General features: G+C 36.2%; 1 protein-coding gene across 4 annotated transcripts in view; it reads right to left on the reverse strand.

Moving 5' to 3' along the window:
* The window catches only part of BRWD3 (bromodomain and WD repeat domain containing 3), a 238400-nt gene that overhangs the window by 33148 nt on the left and 182131 nt on the right, over positions 1-23121 (reverse strand). For all 4 annotated transcript variants that reach the window (XM_045051272.1, XM_045051273.1, XM_011291814.4 and 1 more), the window contains 4 exons: positions 4308-4364; positions 3011-3151; positions 2055-2129; positions 502-654 (listed from right to left, as the gene is read on the reverse strand). In XM_045051272.1, coding sequence (XP_044907207.1) covers positions 502-654; positions 2055-2129; positions 3011-3151; positions 4308-4364 — 426 coding nt within the window. The remainder of the gene's footprint in view (positions 1-501; positions 655-2054; positions 2130-3010; positions 3152-4307; positions 4365-23121) is intronic.

Below are 23121 nucleotides of genomic sequence, written 5' to 3' on the forward strand. Positions count from 1 at the left end.
TTGTTCTTAATATATTTAAGTTCTGACAAAACATAGGGAAGGTATTAAATGTGAGTATGAATAAACAGTTATCACTTCCCAACATGGTTCATTATTTGTTATAATAAAGGAAACATAAATACCCAGAGCTAATCCAAATATTTCATATAAATACTGTCAACCACTTTTATTTATCAAATTATTATTGGACATACTAAAGGGTACTCTCTTTTCTTTGACCTCTCTCTGAAAGACATAAGTATTACTAAAGAGTAACGAAGAGGCAGGTAGGAGAAAAGAAGTGCTTAATGTCAAAAGGACTATGCTAAGTGTATCTTTATTTAGCACACCTAATAAACTTGCTTCAGAGAGGATACAGAGAATCAAACTTCATTAACTATGTCAGAATTATAATATATACTTCTTCAGCAATTTTAAAACTAGTGAAAGAAAACTACCTGATACATATATAATTTAGTAAATGCTTAGATAATTCATCCATCTAATATTGTTTTTTCATACCCTTGACTTTTTATTAGAGGTATAAGCTTTGGAGTTGCTGAATATTTGGCGAACGTCCTTATAAAATTCCAGAGGACTACCATAATTTCCTGCTTCCAAAGTTTCTTTCACAGTGCTGAAGTCCATAGGAGTGTCTATAACATCTGAATTATCCTACAAAGAAGAATGTGTTATTAAATACACAGTATGGGTAACAATACTACATAATACAATGGTACTGAGATTTGCATCACCAATCAACCATGAAATAAACACACTACTTTTCAATCTGTCAACTATCTACCCCAACCAAAACCATTCATTTAAACAGTTTTTTTTGATACAACCAAAACCATTCATTTAAACAGAGTTTTTTTGATAGCTCAGGAAAGCAGCAGGGGTGTTTGGGAGGGTCTCAGCCTTCACCCTTACACTGATAACCATATGATTCTCTCAAGAGACAGAAGAGAAAATGCACAGCCTCTGGCTTTACTGCTACGGAGTACATAATATGTAATTCCATTTCTTGATTAAAGGCTGAAGCAATCTTCAATTCCCTGGCAAAGTGCTCAATGAAGGTAGAAGATGGGATTATTCACATATAATTAAACAGTTCCATGTCACAAATTAGCTACATATTTCCAAGATATTCCCAGCTATGAGGGCAATCTACCTAAAATGTCATTAGTTGAAGGTCAAAGTAAAACTGGCCATGTCTGTGCCTACCTCCTATCTTTCTGCTTTTTAATGAATGTGACATTTGTGCTTTATTGAAGGTCTGCAGTCTCATAAATTCAGAATTAGTTTGATTTTGATTAGGGGAGGGAGAAGACTCTATTTTAAATCTGTCCAGCCTAGTTAAGATACGCCTAGGGTTATCATATGGAATGACATCTAAAACTTATGTATAATACAACCATCAATAAAAAACGTATTGGAATGAAAACCATAGCCAGTATTAGATCCCTTATCCTATTTAGAATTATTAAGTAAAACCACATTTCTTTCAAAGAAGAAGCCAAAGAATCAGAAGAATGGGCAGAGGAGAAGTATTATAAAAAAAGAGAAAATATTTTTCCAAGTGTAAGAAACCATGATTGCTCTTAATCTATCTTAATTTTTTTTGCTTAAATTCTAACAACTAGAAGTATATTCCAACATAGCACAGCTTATGAAACAAATATCTTCATAGAGGAAAAATGTTAGAACTTGTTAATGTCACCAAAACTCAAAAGACTAAGTTTGATGAATGAAGTCCCAATGGGTACAATCAGCTGCAATACAGATATAATTATATTGTGTAACTGATGTTTTCTACTCTGCTACAGTAACTCTAGATCTATAAAAACAAATAAACATGTATGCAGATGCCACAAAGAACACACCTAACAACACATGTTGATTTTAAAAACAAAATATAAGCAACCAAAAAAAATCAAAGAAAAAAGACAGTGAGAAGAACTGGAAAACAGCTTTACACATTATAAAAGTTTCATTTACAGTATGGAAATTTTAAAAAGTAAAACAGTGCAAAAACAACTACTATATGTCTTTTGAGAGACAACTAGGTCTACCTCAGAAAGAGATGGCTCTTGTTGTCTTTCTGGAACAACTGATTCTGAGGATTCTCCATCTTGCTCCTGATGGCCCTATTAGGGTATAAAGAGGATATATTGTATTTCCAGACTACCACAACAAAATATTTGCACAACCAATACTTGGAATGCAATTATAATTTAAATCTCAAAGATCCATAGGAATTCGTTTTTTCTTGACTGTACTTCAAGATGAAGGAATTCTACATTCATCCTTTCCTCTACTATGAGAACCACAAGATTAATTTATTCTACCCAAACTTCCTACAAACAAAACAAGCTTTGTTGAATATAATTTTGTTTATTATTTGAATATTTTTCTCAACTAAAACATGTCTATGCAGAAAATATTTGTTTAACTTCAAATACCTTTTCTCTGAATACATTAAAATAGATTTCCTATCTATGGTAAAAGGTTATTCAAAACATAAACAGATACACTCCTTTAAAAAAAGGAATCCTATAATTTCTTATGTTTTTATCTTTGATGAAAAGTAACATGGTATATATTGCTTATTCTAAGTGATAATATTGGATAACAAATTTGCTATAATTGAAACAGGGCTGACATATGTTGCCAAGGGTATCCAATGAATAGAAATGTAGTAGAAATTAGTGAAATTTATTAAACAAATATCCAAAAAAAAAAAAAGAATCGCAAAGATATTTACATTCAAATTTGGTTTAAACGCAAATTTACACACAAAGTACATGACAGGAATTTTAAAGTCATGATTAATCCCACTACCCACTTTCACAATTTAAAGATATACAAAAAGGAAGAAAGAGGAAGGAAGGGGAAAGGGGGTGGAGGTAGGGAGGAAGAAGAGAAGAAAGAAAGGAAAAAAGGGGAAAAGTGGCTTGTAACTAGATTTTAGCATGTATATTTATGGGAAATTACATATTGGCAATTATTTAAACAAGTGTATGTTTACTGGGTAAGAAAGATGATCAGCTGGCTGTCGAAATGGCTCTGAGTCTTCACGTTCATAAATGAGGCTCAACAGTTCTTTGCATTGTTTTCTCCAAGCATCAGGATTACACTTCAAAGACTGTCTTCTGCCTCGGCATTTGACCTGTAGATTTATATAGAATTATATCTAAAAGCTCTTTTCTTAATTCTTCATTGATTTTCTCCTGTTTTCCTAATGTTAATATATCTATATAACATAGAGCAGCTGCTATTTAAGTTTCTTAGTTTAGATTAGACATCATTCTCCCTGACAAAAATATAAACAATAAAAACTAGACAGTATATTCACAGAATGGCAAGAATTCTAGTATTCTGAATTTTCATGTTAAGAAAATTTGAACTACAAATAAAACCAAGTGGAACATTTTTTTCCTTTACCAGGTTAATAATCTTAATGCCTTAATATTTGTTGGTAATTAAGTATACTTGACAATGGCATCATAATTTTCTTAAAATTGAAACATATATATAATACATTTTATGTATATATTTATATAGCAGGTATTTATTAGTTATATGTATGTATAGCTATTTATCTAATATCTATCTATCATCTATCTATCTATATCCTTTGTTGTCATGATACATTCTAGCCCTTACTATTTGATGCTTTTCATAAGATTTCCTTCAGTATTTCAAAGTAAATTTTCCTTATATCAAAGAAGTATTTGTCTAACTGCCATGGAGGGGAAGTGTACAGAACAGAGTTAACAGATATGAAGCTGCTATCTTTACCAGGGCTTGCTTATAAGGTTGGACTTCTGTTGGCATTCTGGGTACTTGGTACTTGAACCATTTCCTGTTTGTACAAACATTGTGATTTGTAATGAACACCTGCTTCCCTGTACTTTTCCTGTGTTTTCCTGCTTTCTGGGAGTCTGAAACTTGGCATGTGCTAGTCAGTGTCTACATAACCAGTTCCCAATAAATTCCTTGGAGTCTGAGTCTCTAATCACATATATTTTGCTACATTTTCACTGTAGGGGGGAAGAGTGTGTTCTGTATGGCTCCTCAAAGAAGGGAGAGAGCATTAAAAAACCCTGCACACGGATTCCTCCAGACCCTGCCTATGTATATTTCACTGTGATCCAGCTGCATGTCCTTATTGTGCCACTGCAATTAGCAATGAATCACAAGTATATATACTGAGTTTTGTGAGTTTTTATAGCAATTCTCCAAATAGGTGGAGTTGGTCTTAGGGATCCCTGACACAGGAAGTCTGAAAATTTTTCTTCTCAGCAGTTTACTTATTCACTCACCATTCTTCCAGATGAAGTACCAGGACCATCTGAATCTAAATCAACCATTTCTGTATCCTAAAATTAAAAGGAAAGAGTGGGAAAAGATATTAAGTTATATTCAAGGTCTTAAAAATTTGATAAACATTTACAAAGAAATGGCAAATACAATCACAATTAACGTCCTCACTGGAGCAGGCAACAAGCAGAGCAAAGTTTGAAGTGACAATTACTCCAAACTTTGCCTATATGCTAGATACAAGCTGGAAAATATACTCAGAGAGTAAATAAGGTTTCTCTTTAAATCAGAATAGGAAATGAAAAAAAAAAAAGTACAATGACTGGTATCTAAAGTTGTACCTAATGTTAGTACTAAAAAAAAGTTATTCTATATGACATGCTATTTAATACATTATAATCATGAATTACTCATGATTAATCTATTACTATTTCAAAAAATACATCTATTTTCTATAGCAAAAATATGAATGTGTAGTAAAACCTAAAGATTCAGTCAAGTATTCCTCTGAGGGACAGTTATTTAATACAAGGAGGTACGGTCCACACACCATTATTCACCTGGTGGTGGTGAAGCACATAGGTAATGCCTAGGAGAAAATAAAAGCAGCTCATGAGCTATTGGAACTCCTTTCCAATAAAATAAAGTTGCATTGCATTTTACTGTAATTTTCTATTTTAACCCAAGGAATGCTACATTGAGCAGGACACCACCAATTCATAATAAAAAACTCTCAAGGAAATAGGTGTAGAGGGAACATACCTCAACATAATAATTCCCACAACTAACATCATGATCAATAGTGAAAAACTAAAAGCTTTTTTTTTTCTCAGATCAGGAACAAGATAAGAATACCCACTCTAGCCACTTCTATTTGACATAGTATTAGAAGTCCTTGCCACAGCGATTAGGTAAGAAAAACAAAATACATCCAAATCATAAAAAGAAGTAAAACTGTGTCTATTAGCAGATGATATATTACATACATAAAACTTTAAAGAGTCCACTGAAAAACTGTTAGAACTAAATGAATTCATTATAGTTGCAAGATACTAAATCAATATGCAAATATAAGTTGCATTTCTATAAACTAACAAAGGACTATCAGAAAGCCAAATTAAGAAAACAATCTCATTTATAATTGCATCAAAAGGAATAAAATACCAAGGTATAAATTTAACCAAGGAGATAAATGATCTGTACACTAAAACAATAAGACATAGGTGAAAGAAACTGAAGACACAAATAAATACAGATACTCTGTGGTAATGAATTGGAAGAATGAATATTAAAATGTCCATAAGACTCAAAGCAATGTACAGATTACATGCAATCCCTATCAAAATTCCAACAGCATTTTTCACAGAAATAGGAAAAACAATCCTAAAATTTGTGTGAAACCACAAAAAAGGCTCCTAATAGACCAACACAATCTTGAGAAAGAAAGACAAAGCTGGAGGGCTCAAACTTTTGGATTTCAAGATATATTACAAAGCTCTGGAAACACAAACAGTATAGTATTGGTATAAAAAATATATGTATAAGAGAGCAGATAAAACAGAATAGGGAGCCTAGAAATAAACCGCTATGTATGGTCAATTAATTTTTAAAAAAGGAGCCAAGAATATACAACTGGGAAAGGACAGTCTTTTCAATAAATGGTGCTGGGAAAACTGGATATTCACATGCAAAATAATGAAACTTGATCCATATCTTATGTCATATATAAAATTCAACTCAAGATCAGGAATTAAGATGGTGGAGTACTAGTGGGACACTATGTTTGCCTTGTCTTTTGAACACAGCTAGATAAACATCAAATCATTCTGAACAACCAAGAAATCAAAGTGAAGACTGAGAGAACAAACTGCACATCTAGAGGGGGGAAAAGTGGCCACACTGTGGAAGGTAGGAGCTGCAGAGAGTTGATTTGGGGAGAAAAGGATTGCAGGTACTGTGGAAGGAAGGGAGCCCTGATCATAGAAAGAAGACAGAGAGAGAGAGAGAGAGAGAGAGAGAGAGAGAGAGAGAGAATGAGAGGGAGGGAGAGAGAAAGCAACATGCAGGGGATTGTACAAGAAAAACTCTTCACCAAAATCACTGACTGGGAAAAGGGGAGGGGCTGATTATCACAAGTTTTTATAAGCAGCAGGGTTCAAAGTCTGAAGTTTAAGAAGTTGAAACCATCACTGGGGTCATGCCTGGGGGGCTTAGGGGTGTCCTATGATGAAGGAGGCTAGAGGCAGAAGGGCGGACAGTGTGATCTGAGGATATACTGGGTTGCACCAGGAGAAACTGCTCCCCTTCTTGGAGGTGGCACTGACTCTCTGGACAAGAGACAGCAGAATGCATTGAGCAACCTGTTAATTAACATAGCAGCAGAGGCACCTGCTAAAGCTGCTAACCTATCAGCTGCACTTCACCTTAAATTCAGAGCCCTTGCACGGTCATGCAACTGCTTTTCTGGGATATACGGGCACCAGACACAATACGGCAAGATCCTCACCCAGCGGATCAGCGCAGGTCCATGCTGTGCTGGGTCCCTAAAATTTGTGGAGTTTTGAAACACAGTATGCCTGAGATAAAAACTGCTGTTGGGTGGGCAGATGGCTCGGACACAGATAGGGTGAAGGCAGGATTCTGATGGAAGCCTGGGACACAAGAGGGATTGTTTGCTCTTCTGTGAAGGCTTCCTGAACAGCAGTGGGCATGAACTCCCCTCTCTGGGGACTACTGAGCTGGCTGACGCCAATTTTCCCCTGTTCATCAGCATGGACAGACTTCAGTGAGCATCACAGCACTCCTCAGGGGCGGATGGAACTGCTTACACCAAGCTCTACTCCACTGTGCCCTGCAGGTGCATCATTACCAGAGCAAGGTGGCCTGAGAACCAGTGCCACTAGGCCCCTCTCCCAGAAGATGAGCACAAACTCACTGCATTTACCAAGTCTACTGATCAGAGAGTGCTGCAAACCTTCAGCTTTAATGGAAATAGGATCAGGCTTATTTAAACAAGAAGACCAAGGCAGACCTAGTTAAAAATGCTACATAGTTGACAAGGTCCAAACACTCCACACTGCAGGAAAGGAGAAACTCTGCAGAGAACTGACCTGAAGGAAAGAGCAGCCAAAGCACAACAGCAGAGTGCACACTCTGAAAAACTTCCTGAAGCACCAGGCCCTGGAGAGTATATGTACTCTTCTTAATAAAGCCATTACTCTCAGGATCAGGAAATATAACAGGCTTTCCTAACACACATAAAAAAAAAAAACAGTGACCCACAAAATAACAAGACAGAGGAATTCACACCAAAAGAAAGAACAAGAAGAGGTCATGGCCAGGGATTTAGTCAAAACAGATAAAAGTTAATATGCCTGAACAAGAATTTAAAATAATAACCATAAAGATACTAGCTGAACTTAACGGAAGCATAGAATACAACAGATAATCCATTACTGCAGAAATAAGAGAACTAAAAGCTAGTCACGCTGAAATAAAAAATGGTATAACTGACTGTAGATGCAAAATCAACGAATGTAATGATAATGAGGATGGACAAAACAGAGGAACAAATCGGTGATATAGAAGATAAAATTATGGAGAATAATGAAGCTGTAAAGAAGAGGGAAAGAAAAGTATGAGATCATCTATGTAGACTTAGGGAGTTTAGTGATTCCATAAAACATGATAACATTTGTATCATAGGAGTCCCAGAAGAAGAGAGGGGAAAGGGGGCAGAAGGTTTATCTGAGAAATTATATCTGAAAACCTTCATAATCTGGGGAAGGAAATAGACATCCAAATCCAGGAGGCACAGAGAAATCCCATCAACCTCAACAAAAGCCAACCAACACCAAGATGTATCAGAGTAAAATATTTAAAATATAGAGATGAGATAAGGAGGACTGTCTGGGTGGCTCAGTTGGTTAAGCCTCCAACTACTGATTTCAGGCTCAGGGCACAATCTCATTGTTCGTGGGATCAAGCCCTCTGTGCTGACAGCACAGAGCCTGCTTGGGCTATTCTCTCTCTCTCTCTCTCTCTCTCTCTCTCTGCCCTTCCCCTGCTCACACACACACACTCTCTTTCTCTCAAAATAAATAAATAAGACATTAAAAAATAGAGATAAGGAAAAAATCTTGAAAGCAAGGGAAAAGAAAACCCTAATCTATAATCTGTAAGTGAAGACAAATCAGGTTCACAGCAAATCTTTCCAGAGAAACTTGGCAGGCCATAGGGGAGTGGCATGGTATATTCAACATATTGAAAGGGAAAACATGAAGCCAAGAATACTTTATCCAGTAAGGCTGTCATTCGGAATAGATGTAGAGTTAAAGTGTTTCCCCAAACAAAAACTAAAGAAGTCTGTGACCACTAAGCCAGCCCTGCAAGAAATATTAAAGGGGACACTTTGAGTGGGAAAGAACGAACCAAAGCGACAAAGACTAGAAAGGAACAGAAAAAATCTCCAGAATCAGTGAGTTTACAGGTAATACATTGGCACTAAATTCTTATCTACCAATAATTACTCTGAATGTAAATGGACTAAATGTTTCAATCAAAAGATGTAGGGCACCAGAATGGATAAAAAAACTAGACCCATCAATATACTGCTTACAAGAGACTCGTTTTAGATGTAAAGACATCCCCAGATTGAAAGTGAGGGGATGAAGAACCATCTACCACACTAATGGACATAAAAAGAAAGCCAGATACCCACACTTACATCATACAAACTAGATTTTAAACCGAAGACAAAAAATAAAGAAGGGCACTATGTTATAATACAGGGGTCTATCCAACAAGAAGAACTAACAATTGTAAATATTTATGCCCCCAACTTGGATGACTCAAATATATGAACTGATTAATAACAAACACAAAGAAACTCACTTATAATAACATGGTAATAGTAAGGGGCTATAACATGCTATTCACAGCAGTGGACAGATCATCTAAGTAGAAAATCAACAAGGAAACAATGGCTTTGAAAAATACACTGGACCAGATGGACTTAACAGATATATTCAGAACATTTTATCCTAAAGCAGCAGAATACACATTCTTTTTGTTTTAAATTTTTTTAGTGTTTATATTTTTGAGAGAGAGACAGAGTGCGAATGGGGGAGTGGCAAAGAGAGTGGGGGAGACACAGAATCCAAAGCAGGCTCCAGGCTCTGAGCTGTCAGCACAGAGCCTAATGTAGGGCTCGAACCAATGAACTGCCAGATCATGACATAAGCTGAAGTCGGATGCTTAACTGACTGAGCCACCCAGGCACCCTGAATACACATTCTGTGCAAATGCACACGAAACATTCTCCAGAATAGATCACACACTGGGTCACAAATGAGGCCTCAATAAGTACAAAAAGATTGAGATCATACTATGCATATTTTCAGATCACAAGCTATGAAACTTTAAGTCAACTAAAAGAAAAAAATTTGGAAAGACCAAACCCACAATACATGAAGGTTAAACAATATCTTACTAAAGAATGAATGCATAACAAGGAAATAAAAGGAAAATTTAAAAAATACATGGAAGCAACAGAAAATGAGAATATGACAGTCCAAAACCTTTGGGATGTAGTAAAGCTGGTCTTAAGAGGGTGTATAGAGCAATATATTCTTACCTCAAGAAGCAGGAAAAGTCTCAAATATACAATCTGACCTTACACCTAAAGGAGCTAGAAAAGGAACAGCAAAGGAGCACCTGGGTGGCTCAGTTGGTTGAGCATCTGACATTGGATCAGGTCATGACCTTGCAGTTTGCGAGTTGGAGCCCCACGTCAGGCTCACTGCAGTCAGTGCAGAGCTTGCTTCAGATCCTCTGTATCCCTCTCCCTCTGCCCCTCCCCCACTTGCACTCTCTCAAAAATACACTTTAAAAAAAAGGAACAGCAAATAAAGCCAAAAACAAGCAGAAGGGAAATAAATTACATGGAAACAAACAAAAAAACAGAACAGATTAACGGAACTAAGATCTGTTTCTTTGAAAGAATTAATAAAATTGATGAACTCCTAGCCAGACATATCAAAAAGAAAAGGGAATGGACCCAAGGAAATAAAATCACAAATGAAAGAGGAGAGGTCACAACCAAAACCACAAAAATACAATTATAAGAGAATACTATGAAAACTTATATGCGAACAAACTGGGAAATGTGGAAGAAATGGATAAATTCCTAGCATCATACAAACTACCTATAACTGAAACAGAAAGAAATAGAAAATTTGAACAGACCCATAACTATCACAGAAATTGAATCAGTAATCAAAAACCTCCCAACAACTAAAGTCCAGGGCCAGATGGCTTGCCAGGGGAATTCTACCATACATTTAAAGAAGAGTTAATACCGATTTTTCACAAAATGTTCCAAAAAATAGAAATGAAAGAAAGCTTCCAAACTCCTACAAGGCTAGCATTACCTTGATTCCAAAAAGCAACAAAGGCCCCACTAAAAAGGAGAATTACAGGCCAATATCTCTGATGAACATGGATGCAATAATTCTCAATAAGATATTAGCAAATAAAATCCAAGAGTACATTGAAAAATTATTCACCATGATCAAGTGGGATTTATTCCTGGGTTATGGCGTGGTTCAATATTTGCGAATCAATCAATGTGACACACCACATTAATAAAAGAAATAAGGACCATATGATCCTGTCAATAGATACAGAAAGAGCATTTAAAAAAAATACAGTATCCATTCTTGATTAAAACCATCAACAAAGTAGGGACAGAGGGAACACAACTCAGCATCATAAAGGCCATATTCAAAAGACTCGTGACTAGCATCATCCTCAATGAGATTTCCCCCTAAGGTCAGGAACACAACAGGGATGTCCACTGTCACCATTGTTATTTAACATAGTACTAAATTTCCTAACCTCAGGAATCAGACAAATTAGACAAATTAAAGGCATCCAAATTGAAAAGCTTTCACTATTTGCAATGACATGATACTCTGTGTAGAAAACCTAAAAGACTCCACCAAAAAATTACTGGAACTAATACACAAATTCAGTAAAGTCATAGGGTATAAAATTAACACACAGAAATCTGTTGCATTTATTTTATTTTTTTTATGACATTTATTGACAAATTGGTTTCCATACAACACCCAGTGCTCATCCCAAAAGGTGCCCTCCTCAATACCCATCACCCACCCTCACCTCCCTCCCACCCCCCATCAACCCTCAGTTTGTTCTCAGTTTTTAACAGTCTCTTATGCTTTGGCTCTCTCCCACTCTAACCTCTTTTTTTTTTTTTTTCCTTCCCCTCCCCCATGGGTTCCTGTTAAGTTTCTCAGGATCCACATAAGAGTGAAACCATATGGTATCTGTCTTTCTCTGTATGGCTTATTTCACTTAGCATCACACTCTCCAGTTCCATCCACGTTGCTACAAAAGGCCATATTTCATTTTTTCTCATTGCCACATAGTATTCCATTGTGTATATAAACCACAATTTCTTTATCCATTCATCAGTTGATGGACATTTAGGCTCTTTCCATAATTTGGCTATTGTTGAGAGTGCTGCTATAAACATTGGGGTACAAGTGGCCCTATGCATCAGTACTCCTGTATCCCTTGGATAAATTCCTAGCAGTGCTATTGCTGGGTCATAGGGTAGGTCTATTTTTAATTTTCTGAGGAACCTCCACACTGTTTTCCAGAGTGGCTGCACCAATTTGCATTCCCACCAACAGTGCAAGAGGGTTCCCGTTTCTCCACATCCTCTCCAGCATCTATAGTCTCCTGATTTGTTCATTTTGGCCACTCTGACTGGCGTGAGGTGATACCTGAGTGTGGTTTTGATTTGTATTTCCCTGATAAGGAGCGTCGCTGAACATCTCTTCATGTGCCTGTTGGCCATCCGGATGTCTTCTTTAGAGAAGTGTCTATTCATGTTTTCTGCCCATTTCTTCACTGGGTTATTTGTTTTTCGGGTGTGGAGTTTGGTGAGCTCTTTATAGATTTTGGATACTAGCCCTTTGTCCGATATGTCATTTGCGAATATCTTTTCCCATTCCGTTGGTTGCCTTTTAGTTTCGTGGATTGTTTCCTTTGCTGTGCAGAAGCTTTTTATCTTCATAAGGTCCCAGTAATTCACTTTTGCTTTTAATTCCCTTGCCTTTGGGGATGTGTCGAGTAAGAGATTGCTACGGCTGAGGTCAGAGAGGTCTTTTCCTCCTTTCTCCTCTAAGGTTTTGATGGTTTCCTGTCTCACATTTAGGTCCTTTATCCATTTTGAGTTTATTTCTGTGAATGGTGTGAGAAAGTGGTCTAGTTTCAACCTTCTGCATGTTGCTGTCCAGTTCTCCGAGCACCATTTGTTAAAGAGGCTGTCTTTTTTCCATTGGATGTTCTTTCCTGCTTTGTCAAAGATGAGTTGGCCATACGTTTGTGGGTCTAGTTCTGGGGTTTCTATTCTGTTCCATTGGTCTATGTGTCTGTTTTTGTGCCAATACCATGCTGTCTTGATGATGACAGCTTTGTAGTAGAGGCTAAAGTCTGGGATTGTGATGCCTCCTGCTTTGGTCTTCTTCTTCAAAATTCCTTTGGCTATTCGGGGCCTTTTGTGGTTCCATATGAATTTTAGGATTGCTTGTTCTAGTTTTCAGAAGAATGCTGGTGCAATTTTGATTGGGATTGCATTGAATGTGTAGATAGCTTTGGGTAGTATTGACATTTTGACAATATTTATTCTTCCAATCCATGAGCAGGGAATGTCTTTCCATTTCTTTAAATCTTCTTCAATTTCCTTTATAAGCTTTCCATAGTTTTCAGCATACAGATCCTTTACATCTTTGGTTAGATTTATTCCTAGGTATTTTATGCTTCTTGGTGCAATTGTGAATGGGATCAGTTTCTTTATTTGTCTTTCTGTTGCTTCATTGTTAGTGTATAAGCTTGCAACTGATTTCTGTACATTGATTTTGTATCCTGCAACGTTGCTGAATTCCTGTATCAGTTCTAGCAGACTTTTGGTGGAGTCTATCGGATTTTCCATGTATAATATGTCATCTGCAAAAAGCGAAAGCTTGACTTCATCTTTGCCAATTTGGATGCCTTTGATTTCCTTTTGTTGTCTGATTGCTGATGCTAGAACTTCCAGCACTATGTTAAACAGCAGCGGTGAGAGTGGGCATCCTTGTCGTGTTCCTGATCTCAGGGAAAAAGCTCTGTTTTTCCCCGTTGAGGATGATGTTAGCTGTGGGCGTTTCGTAAATGGTTTTTATGATCTTTAAGTATGTTCCTTCTATCCCGACTTTCTCAAGGGTTTTTATTAAGAAAGGGTGCTGGATTTTGTCAAAGGCCTTTTCTGCATCGATTGACAGGATCATATGGTTCTTCTCTTTTTTTTTGTTAATGTGATGTATCACGTTGATTGATTTGCAAATGTTGAACCAGCCCTGTATCCCAGGAATGAATCCCACTTGATCATGGTGAAGAATTCTTTTTATATGCTGTTGAATTCGATTTGCTAGTATCTTATTGAGAATTTTTGCATCCATATTCATCAGGGATATTGGCCTGTAGTTCTCTTTTTTGACTGGGTCTCTGTCTGGTTTAGGAATCAAAGGAATACTGGCTTCATAGAATGAGTCTGGAAGTTTTCCTTCCCTTTCTATTTCTTGGAATAGCTTGAGAAGGATAGGTATTATCTCTGCTTTAAACGTCTGGTAGAACTCCCCTGGGAAGCCATCTGGTCCTGGACTCTTATTTGTTGGGAGATTTTTGATAACCGATTCAATTTCTTCGCTGTAGAAATCTGTTGCATTTAGATACACCAATAATGAACCAGCACAAAGAGAAGTCAAGGAATTGATCCCACTTACAATTGTACCAAAACCCATAAGATACCTAAGAGTAAACATAACCAAAGAGGTAAAAAGAAATATACCCTAAAAAGTATAAAACAGTTATGAAAGTAATTGAGGAGGATACCAAAAATTCATTCTCTTGAATTGGAAGAATATATAGTCCTCCAGACAGTATGATACTGGCACAAAAACAGATTAATGGAACAGAATAGATTAATGTAACAGAATAAAAAACCCAGAAATGGACCTACAAGCCTATGGTCAACTAATCTCTAACAAAACAGGAAAGAATATTCAGCGGAAAATAGTCTCTTCAACAAATGGTGTTAGGAACACTGGACAGCAACATACAGAAAAATGAAACCACTTTCTTATACCACACACAAAAATAAATTCAAAAGGGATGAAAGACCTAAATGTGAGACAGGAAATCATCAAAATTCTAGAGGAGAACACAGGCAGCAACCTCTTTGACCTTGGCCAGAATAACTTCTTACTAGACACATCTCCAAAGGCAAGGGAAACAAAAGCAAAAATGAACTATTGGGGACTTCATCAAGATAAAAAAGCTTATGTACAGTGAAGAAGACACTAACAAAACTAAAAGACAACCTATGGAATGGGAAAAGAGATTTACAAATAACATACTTGTAAAGGGTTAGTATCCAAAATCTATAAAGAACTTATCTAACTCAACACACAAAAAACAAATAATCCAGTTAAGAAATGGGCAGAAGACATGAACAGACATTTTACCAAAGAAGACATACAAATGGTTAGCAGACACACGAAAACATGTTCCATATCACTCATCATCAGGGAAATACACATTGAAACCATGTTGAGATACTAGCTCACAATTGTCAGAATGGCCTAAATTAATAATAGAGGGAACAAAGGATGTTGGTGAGGATGCAGAGATAGGGGAACCCTCTGACACTGTTGGTGGGAATTCCAGGTGGTGAAGTCACTCCAGAAAAAGTTAAAAATAGAACTACCCTATGACCCAGGAATTGCATTACTAGGTACTTACCCAAAGGATACAAAAAAAAAACAAAAAAGCAAAAACAGATTCAAAGCGGCACATGCACCCCCATGTTTATAGCAGCATTGTCAACAATAGTCAGATTATGGAAAGAGCCCAAATGTCCATCAACTGATGAATGGATAAAGAAGATGTGGAATACATATACACAATGGAATATTACCTAGCTATCAAAAAGAATGAAATTTTACCATTTGCAACAATATGGATGGAGCTAGAGTATATTATGCTAAGTGAAAAAGACAGAGAAAGACAAATAATGTATTATTTCACTCATATTTGGAATATAAGAAAGAAAACAGATGAACACAGGGGAAGGGAAAAGAGAGAGAGACAGAGAAGCTAGAGAACAAACTGAGGGCTAATGGAGGGAGGTGGGCAGGGGATGGCTATTTGGTGAGGGGTGTCAAGGAGGGCACTTGTTGTGATGAGCCCTGGGTATTATATGTAAGAGAGGAATCACTAAATTCTACACCTGAAACCAATTTTACCATATATGTTAACTAACTAGAATTTAAATACAAAAATTGAAAAAAAAATAAATTCCATTATCTAAAACTAAAATACATACATATATGCATAAAGGAATAAAACTAAAAATGGATTAAAGACTTGTAATAAGACATGAAATCATAAAACTCCTAGAAAAAAAACACAAGGGGTAAGCTCATTGACATTGGTCTTGGCAATGAATTTCTTTTGGATTTGATAAAACCCAAAGGCAACAAAAAATAGCAAAAGAAAAGGAAACACCTGGGACTTTATCAAACTAAAAAGCTTCTGCACATCAAAGAAAACGATCAGCAAAATGAAAAGGCAACCTACTGAGTGGGAGAAAGTATTTGCAAATCTTGTATCCAATAAGGGTCAATATCCAAAATATACAAAAATCCCATACAACTACATAATAAAATGAAAATCCCATTAAAAAATGGGCATTGGAAGTAAATAGACATTTTTATAAAGAAGAAATCCAAATGACCAACACATAGTGAAAAGTGCTCAATATCACTAATCATAAAGGAAATGCACACCAAAACCACAATGAGACATCACCTCTCAGGTATCAGAATGACTCTCATCAAGAAGACAAGAGATAACAAGTGTTGGTAAAGATATGGAGAAAAAGAAACCCTTGAGCACTGTTGGTGGGAATGTAAACTGCTATAGACACTGTGGAAAACAGTATGGAAGTTCCTCAAAAAGGTAAAGATAGATCTACCATATGATCCAGCAATTCCACTTCTGGATAAATATCCAAAGGAAATGAAAACAGGATTATGAAAGAGATAAAGTTGCATCACATGTTCACTGCAGCATTATTCACAACAGCCAAGATAGGGAAACAACATAAGTGTTGTCAACAGATGGATGAATAAAGATGTGATATATACAAACAATGTTATATTATTGAGTCTCGAGAAAAAAGGTAAACCTGCCATTTGTGACAATATAGGTGGACATTGAGGGCATTATGCTAAGTGAAATGAGCCAGAGAAAAACAAATACTGGATGGTATCAGTTATACATGGAACGTTTAAAAACAGTGAAACTCACAGAAACAGAGAATAGGAAAGTGGTTGCCAGGGTCTGGGTGGTAAGAGAAATGAGGAGGGATCGGTAAAAGTGTAAAGATTTTCAAGAATATGAATAAGGTCTGAGTATCTAAGTATCTAATGTAAAACATGGTGACCATAACTGACAAAACTATATTGTATAATTGAAATTTGATAAGAGAGTAGAACTTAAATGTTTTCACCAAAAGAAAAAGACAAAGTTGTTCACTTAAATTTTACTTTAATTTTCTATTCTAAAACAAATATGTCACTTTGAGGAGTAATTCTTGCTACATCAGATACTGAGTCAAAATACATTTTTGTGAAATGTCAGATAAATTATCAGAAATAAAAATTTTTTCATTAGTTTCAGGAGAATATCTAACTGGCATATTTCCATTTTCCTTATTATGTGAATAATAACATTTAACAGTGATAATACAATGTTATTTATTTATTTATTTATTTTTTAATTTTAACGTTTATTTATTATTTTACATATGAAATTTATTGTCTTTTTTTTTTCACTGTAAAAGTGAAAATTTAATAGTAAGTTTGCACACACACACACACAAAAACCCACCTATAGTTTACGTGAAACTATGTTTTAGTACTAAATTTAATTTTGTTAATTTTTTTTATATGAAATTTATTGACAAATTGGTTTCCATACAACACCCAGTGCTCATCCCAAAAGGTGCCCTCCTCAATACCCATCACCCACCCTCTCCTCCCTCCCACCCCCCATCAACCCTCAGTTTGTTCTCAGTTTTTAACAGTCTCCTATGCTTTGGCTCTCTCCCACTCTAACCTGTTTTTTTTTTCCTTCCCCTCCCCCATGTTGGTTTCCATACAATGTTCTATACCAATTACAGTTTCATGAAAAACTAAAAAAACAACACTGGAACAGAGAACAAAATGATGGTTGTCAGAGGGAAAAGAGATGAAGCTGATGAGCACAATGGGTGAAGGGGAATGGGAGATACAGGCTTCCAGTTATGGAATGAATAAGTCACATGAATAAAAGGCACAGCAGAGGAAATGAAGTCAGTGATATTCTAACAGTGTTGTATGGTTACACATGGTAGCTCCATTTGTGGTGAGCATAGCATAACATGTAGAGAAGTTGAATCACTATGGTGTATGTCTGAAACTAATGTAACATTGTGTGTCAACTATACTCAAAATTTTTTAAAAAACAAATTAAAAACAAAATGGGCAAAGAATCTAAATAGACATTTTCCAAAGAAAATATAGATGACTGGTACATGAAAAGTTGCTCAACATCAATAACCATCAGGGAAATGCAAATCAAAACCACAATATCATCAAACACTTGTTAGAATGGCTTTTATCAAAACAACACAAAACAAAACAAAAACAAAAACAAGAAATAACAAATGTTGGTTAGGATTTGGAGAAAAGGGAACACTTGTGCAGTGTTGGGGAAAATTGGAGCAACCTATGTAAAACACTATGGAGGTTCCTCAAAAAATTAAAAGAAAAGAGCTACATTATGATCTAGGAATTCCACCTCTGTGTTTTTATCCAAAGAAAATGAAAACATTAAATCTAAAAGATTTAATAAATATATACAAATTTATATATAAATTTATTAATATATAATATATATTTATATAAAATATATAAATATATTAATTAAATGCACACCAACCAATGTTTAATAACATTTATTAAATAAATATGTTTAATAAAATATATTTATTGCAGGATTATTTACAATAGCCAACATATAGAAACAATGTTAAGTATCCATTAAGGGGTAAAATGATAAAGAAAATATGGTATATATACCTAATGGAATATTATTCAGCCATAAAAAGGAAACTTTCCATTTGGGACAAAAATAGATGGACCTTGAAGGCATTTTCGTAAGTGAACAGAAGTCAGAGAAAAGCATCTATCATCTCATATGTAGAATAAAAAAAATCATTTATAGGAGGAGCCAAGATGGCAAAACAGCATGGAAGTTTTTTGTGTGTCTCGCATCCATAAAATACAGCCAGACCAACACTAAACCATCCTACACACCTAGAAAACTGATTGAAAGATTAACACAACAATCTGCAGAACCTGAACCACAGAATCAGCAGGTATGTGGCAGAGAGAGGTGAACTTGGGGAGAGAGAAGCCGGTGGAGGGCAGGGAGCCGCCTTGGCAGGGGGAGAGAGGACAGAGATTCAGGCGGGGGAGAATACAGGAAAAGAACTCCTCCCCAAAAGCAGCTGGAGAGAACGTGAAAACTTGGAAATAGCCGCAGAGACTAAACTAAAAAGGGAAAAAAGAGAAAGGAGACGGTTTAAATTCCATTGAGACTGTAAACAAAGGGAGTGCAAAGGCTGCAACTCTGCAGCTTGATATCTGGCAGTGATCTGGTGGGAAGGGTGAATCCCCACAAGGGGAAAAGTGGTTCCACTGCTGGAAGGACATTTGGTAGAGACTGTTGAAGCCACCTGATCCCAGCAGACCCCAGAAAATGGCCACATTCGCTGGTGCTGGAACAAAGTCGTTAAGTGTGAAGCCTGGTGCCAGATGTGTGTAGTGATTTTCCATAATCCCTGAAAAGATGCTGCTACACTATCTCGCAAACTATTTCTGGGGCAGGCTGGCAACTGGCCGCAGTCTCGGGGCACCGGCAGCAGCAGGGTCCAGTAGGCATTCCTGGGTACAGCAGGCATACAGCCACTACTCAGTGAGACCCTCCAGCAGAGGGACAAAATGAATAACCTTGCAGTTCTTCAGAACTTAAGGGGCCGGGGAAAACAGCTGCAACTGAGAAAAAACCTGGGAGAGAGGTATTGCCTGGGGCTTTGTCACAGACAATGAAGAAGCCAGGAGTGGACGAAAGCTGAAGACAGAGGACAGGTGCGTGATTGCTGATCAGAGAGAACAGAGTTCCCATACTAGAGACTGGGTAAGCTGGGTGACGCCATTTTCACCACTCCTGCACATGCACATAGGCACCAACTAGCACTGCAACAATCCACCCCAGTAGGCTAGCAGTGCCATCTAGTGGAGAACGGAGCCATTACACTGAGCCCCGCCCAACTGGGCCAACCTTGCTCTTCAAGAACACAAGTCTCACCGCCTACTTAGTTTATGGACTATAAAGCGCTACATAGTCTGACTTCTAGGGGAAGACGAAGTAACTTTAGTCCAATTTCAATCTGTTAGCAGACTCATCTATTCAATTTTTTTCTTTATATTCTTTCTCTTTTACACTATTCTTTTTCTTGAATACAGAAAAAGAAAATATTTTTATTTTCAATTTTCATTAAGAATATTTTTCCTTATTCTTTTCTATATTTTTAACTTTTGTGTAAATTTTTTCAAATTCTATCTTACTTCCATCATTCTATTTTAGTCTTCTGCAGTGTATTCACTTTTTCAAATTTTCAAAATATTTCCTTGTTTTCTTTTTTCCTTTTTCTCTTTATCATTTCCTTTCTTTTTCTTGAATGCAGAAATTGAAAAACTTCATTTTCATTTTCAATTTCTATTAAAAACATTTTTATTTAATTTTTTACAACATTTTTTGCTTTTATGTAGTCTTTTTCAAATTCTATTTTACTTCCATCATTCTATTTTAGTCTACTACAGTGTATTAACTTTTTCAAATTTTCAAGAGTTCTTTTTTTCTTTTTACACTTTTTAATTGTTTTCTTCAATACAGAAAGAGAAAAAAATTCATTCTTATTTTTAATTTTTATTAAAAGTATTGCTTTCCTACTATATTCTTTACTTTTGTGTAAATTTTTTCAAATTCTATTTTACTCCCATCATCTCATTTTAGTGTACTTCAGTGTATTCATTTTTCAAATTCTTAAACGATTTCCTCTTTTTTTCCTTTTTTTTCTCTAATCTGTCAAACCACTTTCAAAACACAGACCAAAACAGACCTAGGATATAGCATCATTTAACAGATATGCATGTGTGTGTTCTAATTTTAATATTTATTTAATTTTAATTTATTTAATTTTATTTTTTCTACCTCATTAATTCCTTTTCTCCCTTCAAAATGACAAAATGAAGGAATTCACCCCAAAAGAAAGAGCATGAAGAAACAACAGCCAGGTTATTTAACCAACACAGATACAAGCAAGAGGTCTGAACAAGAATTTAGAATTGCAATAATAAGAATAGTAGCCGGAGTCAAAAATAGATTAGAATCCCCTTCTGTAGAGATAAAAGAAGTGAAACACAGAATGAAATTAAAAATGATATAACTGAGCTGCAAACACGGATGGATGCAGTGGCAGCAAGGATGGAGCAGACAGAACAATTAGCAATATAGAGGACAATCTTATAGAGAATAATGAAGCAGAAAAAAAGAGTGACATAAAGCAAAAGAGCATGATTTAAGAATTACATAAATTAGTGACTCATTAAAAAGGAACAACATCGGGGCGCCTGGGTGGCGCAGTCGGTTAAGCGTCCGACTTCAGCCAGGTCACGATCTCGCGGTCCGTGAGTTCGAGCCCCGCATCAGGCTTTGGGCTGATGGCTCGGAGCCTGGAGCCTGTTTCCGATTCTGTGTCTCCCTCTCTCTCTGCCCCTCCCCCGTTTATGCTCTGTCTCTCTCTGTCCCAAAAATAAATAAATAAAAAAAAAAAAACGTTGAAAAAGAAATTAAAAAAAAAAAAGGAACAACATCAGAAACATAGGGGTCCCAGAAAAGTAAGACAGAGAAATAGGGGTAAAAGGGTTATATGAGAAAATCATAGCAGAAAACGTTCCTAACCTGGGGAAAGACACAGACATCAATCCAGAAAGCACAGAGGACTCCCATCAGATTCAAGAATAACCAACCATCAACAAGGCATATATCATAGTCAAATTCACAAAATGCTCAGGGAAGGAGAGAATCATGAAAGCAGCAAGGGAAAAAAAAGTCCCTAACCCACAATGGAAGACAGATTAGGTTTGCAGCAGACCTATCCACAGAAACATGGCAGGCCACAGAGGACTGAGAGGATATATTCATTGTGCTGAGTCAGAAAAAAATGCAGCCAATAATTCTTTATCCAGCAAGGCTGTCATTCAAAATAGGAAAGATAAAAAGTTTCCCAGACAAACAAAAGTTAAAGGACTTTGTGACTACTAAACCAACCCGGCAAAAAATTTTAAGGGGGATTCTCTGAGGGAAGAAAAGATGAAAAAATATATATAAAAATAAATAAAGACCAAAAGCAACAAAGATTAGAAAGGACCAGAGAACACCACCAGAAACTCCAACTCTACAAGCATCATAATTGCAATAAATTCATATTTTTCAGGACTCACTCTAAACTTCAATGGATTCAATGATCCAATCAAAAGATATAGGGTAACACAATGGATAAGAAAACAAGATCCATCTACTGACTGTTTACAAGAGACCCACTTTAGACCTAAAGACAACTTCAGATTGAAAGTAAGGGGATGGAGAACCATCTATCATGCTAATGGTCAACAAAAGAAAACTTGAGTAGCCATACTTATATTGCACAATCTAGATTTTAAAATAAAGACTGTATCAAGAGATGCAGAAGGGCATTATATCATAATTAAGGGGTCTATCTACCAAGAAGACCTAACAATTGTAAACATTTATGTGCCAAATGTGGCAGCACCAAAATATACATCTCAATTAATCACAAACATAAACTCATTGAAAGTAATACCATAATAGTAGGAGACTTCAACTCCCCACTCACAGCAAAGGACAGACCATCTAATCAAAAAGTCAACAAGGAAACAATGGCTTTGAATGACACACGGGACCAGATGGACTTACCAGATACATTGAGAACATTTCATCCTAAAGCAGAAGAATATACATTCTTCTCCAGTGCACATAGAAAATTCTACAGAATAGACCATATACTGGGACAGAAATCAGCCCTAAGTAAGTACAAAAAGATAGAGATCATACTGTGCATATTTTCAGAGCATAATGCTATGAAACTCGAAAGCAACCACAAGAAAAAATTTGGAAAGGTAACGAATACTTGGAGACTGAAGCACATCCTACTAAAGAATGAATGGGCAAACAAGACGTTAAAGAGGAAATTAAAAAGTATATGGAAGTCAATGAAAATGATAACACCACAACCCTAAACCTCTGGGATGCAAAAAACGCTGTCATAAGAGGAAAGTATACAGCAATCCAGGCCTTCCTAAAGAAGGAAGAAAGATCTTAGATACATAACCTAACCTTACACCTTAAGGAGCTAGAAAAAACAGCAAATAAAACCCAAAACCAGCAGAAGCCAGGAAATAATAAAGATCAGAGCAGAAATTAATGCTATCGAAACCAAAAAAAAAACAAAAAAAAAACAGAACACATCAATGAAACCGGAAGTGGGTTCTTTAAAAG

Source organism: Felis catus, chromosome X (genome assembly GCF_018350175.1).
Source record: "Felis catus isolate Fca126 chromosome X, F.catus_Fca126_mat1.0, whole genome shotgun sequence".
NCBI classification, from domain to species: Eukaryota; Metazoa; Chordata; class Mammalia; order Carnivora; family Felidae; genus Felis; species Felis catus.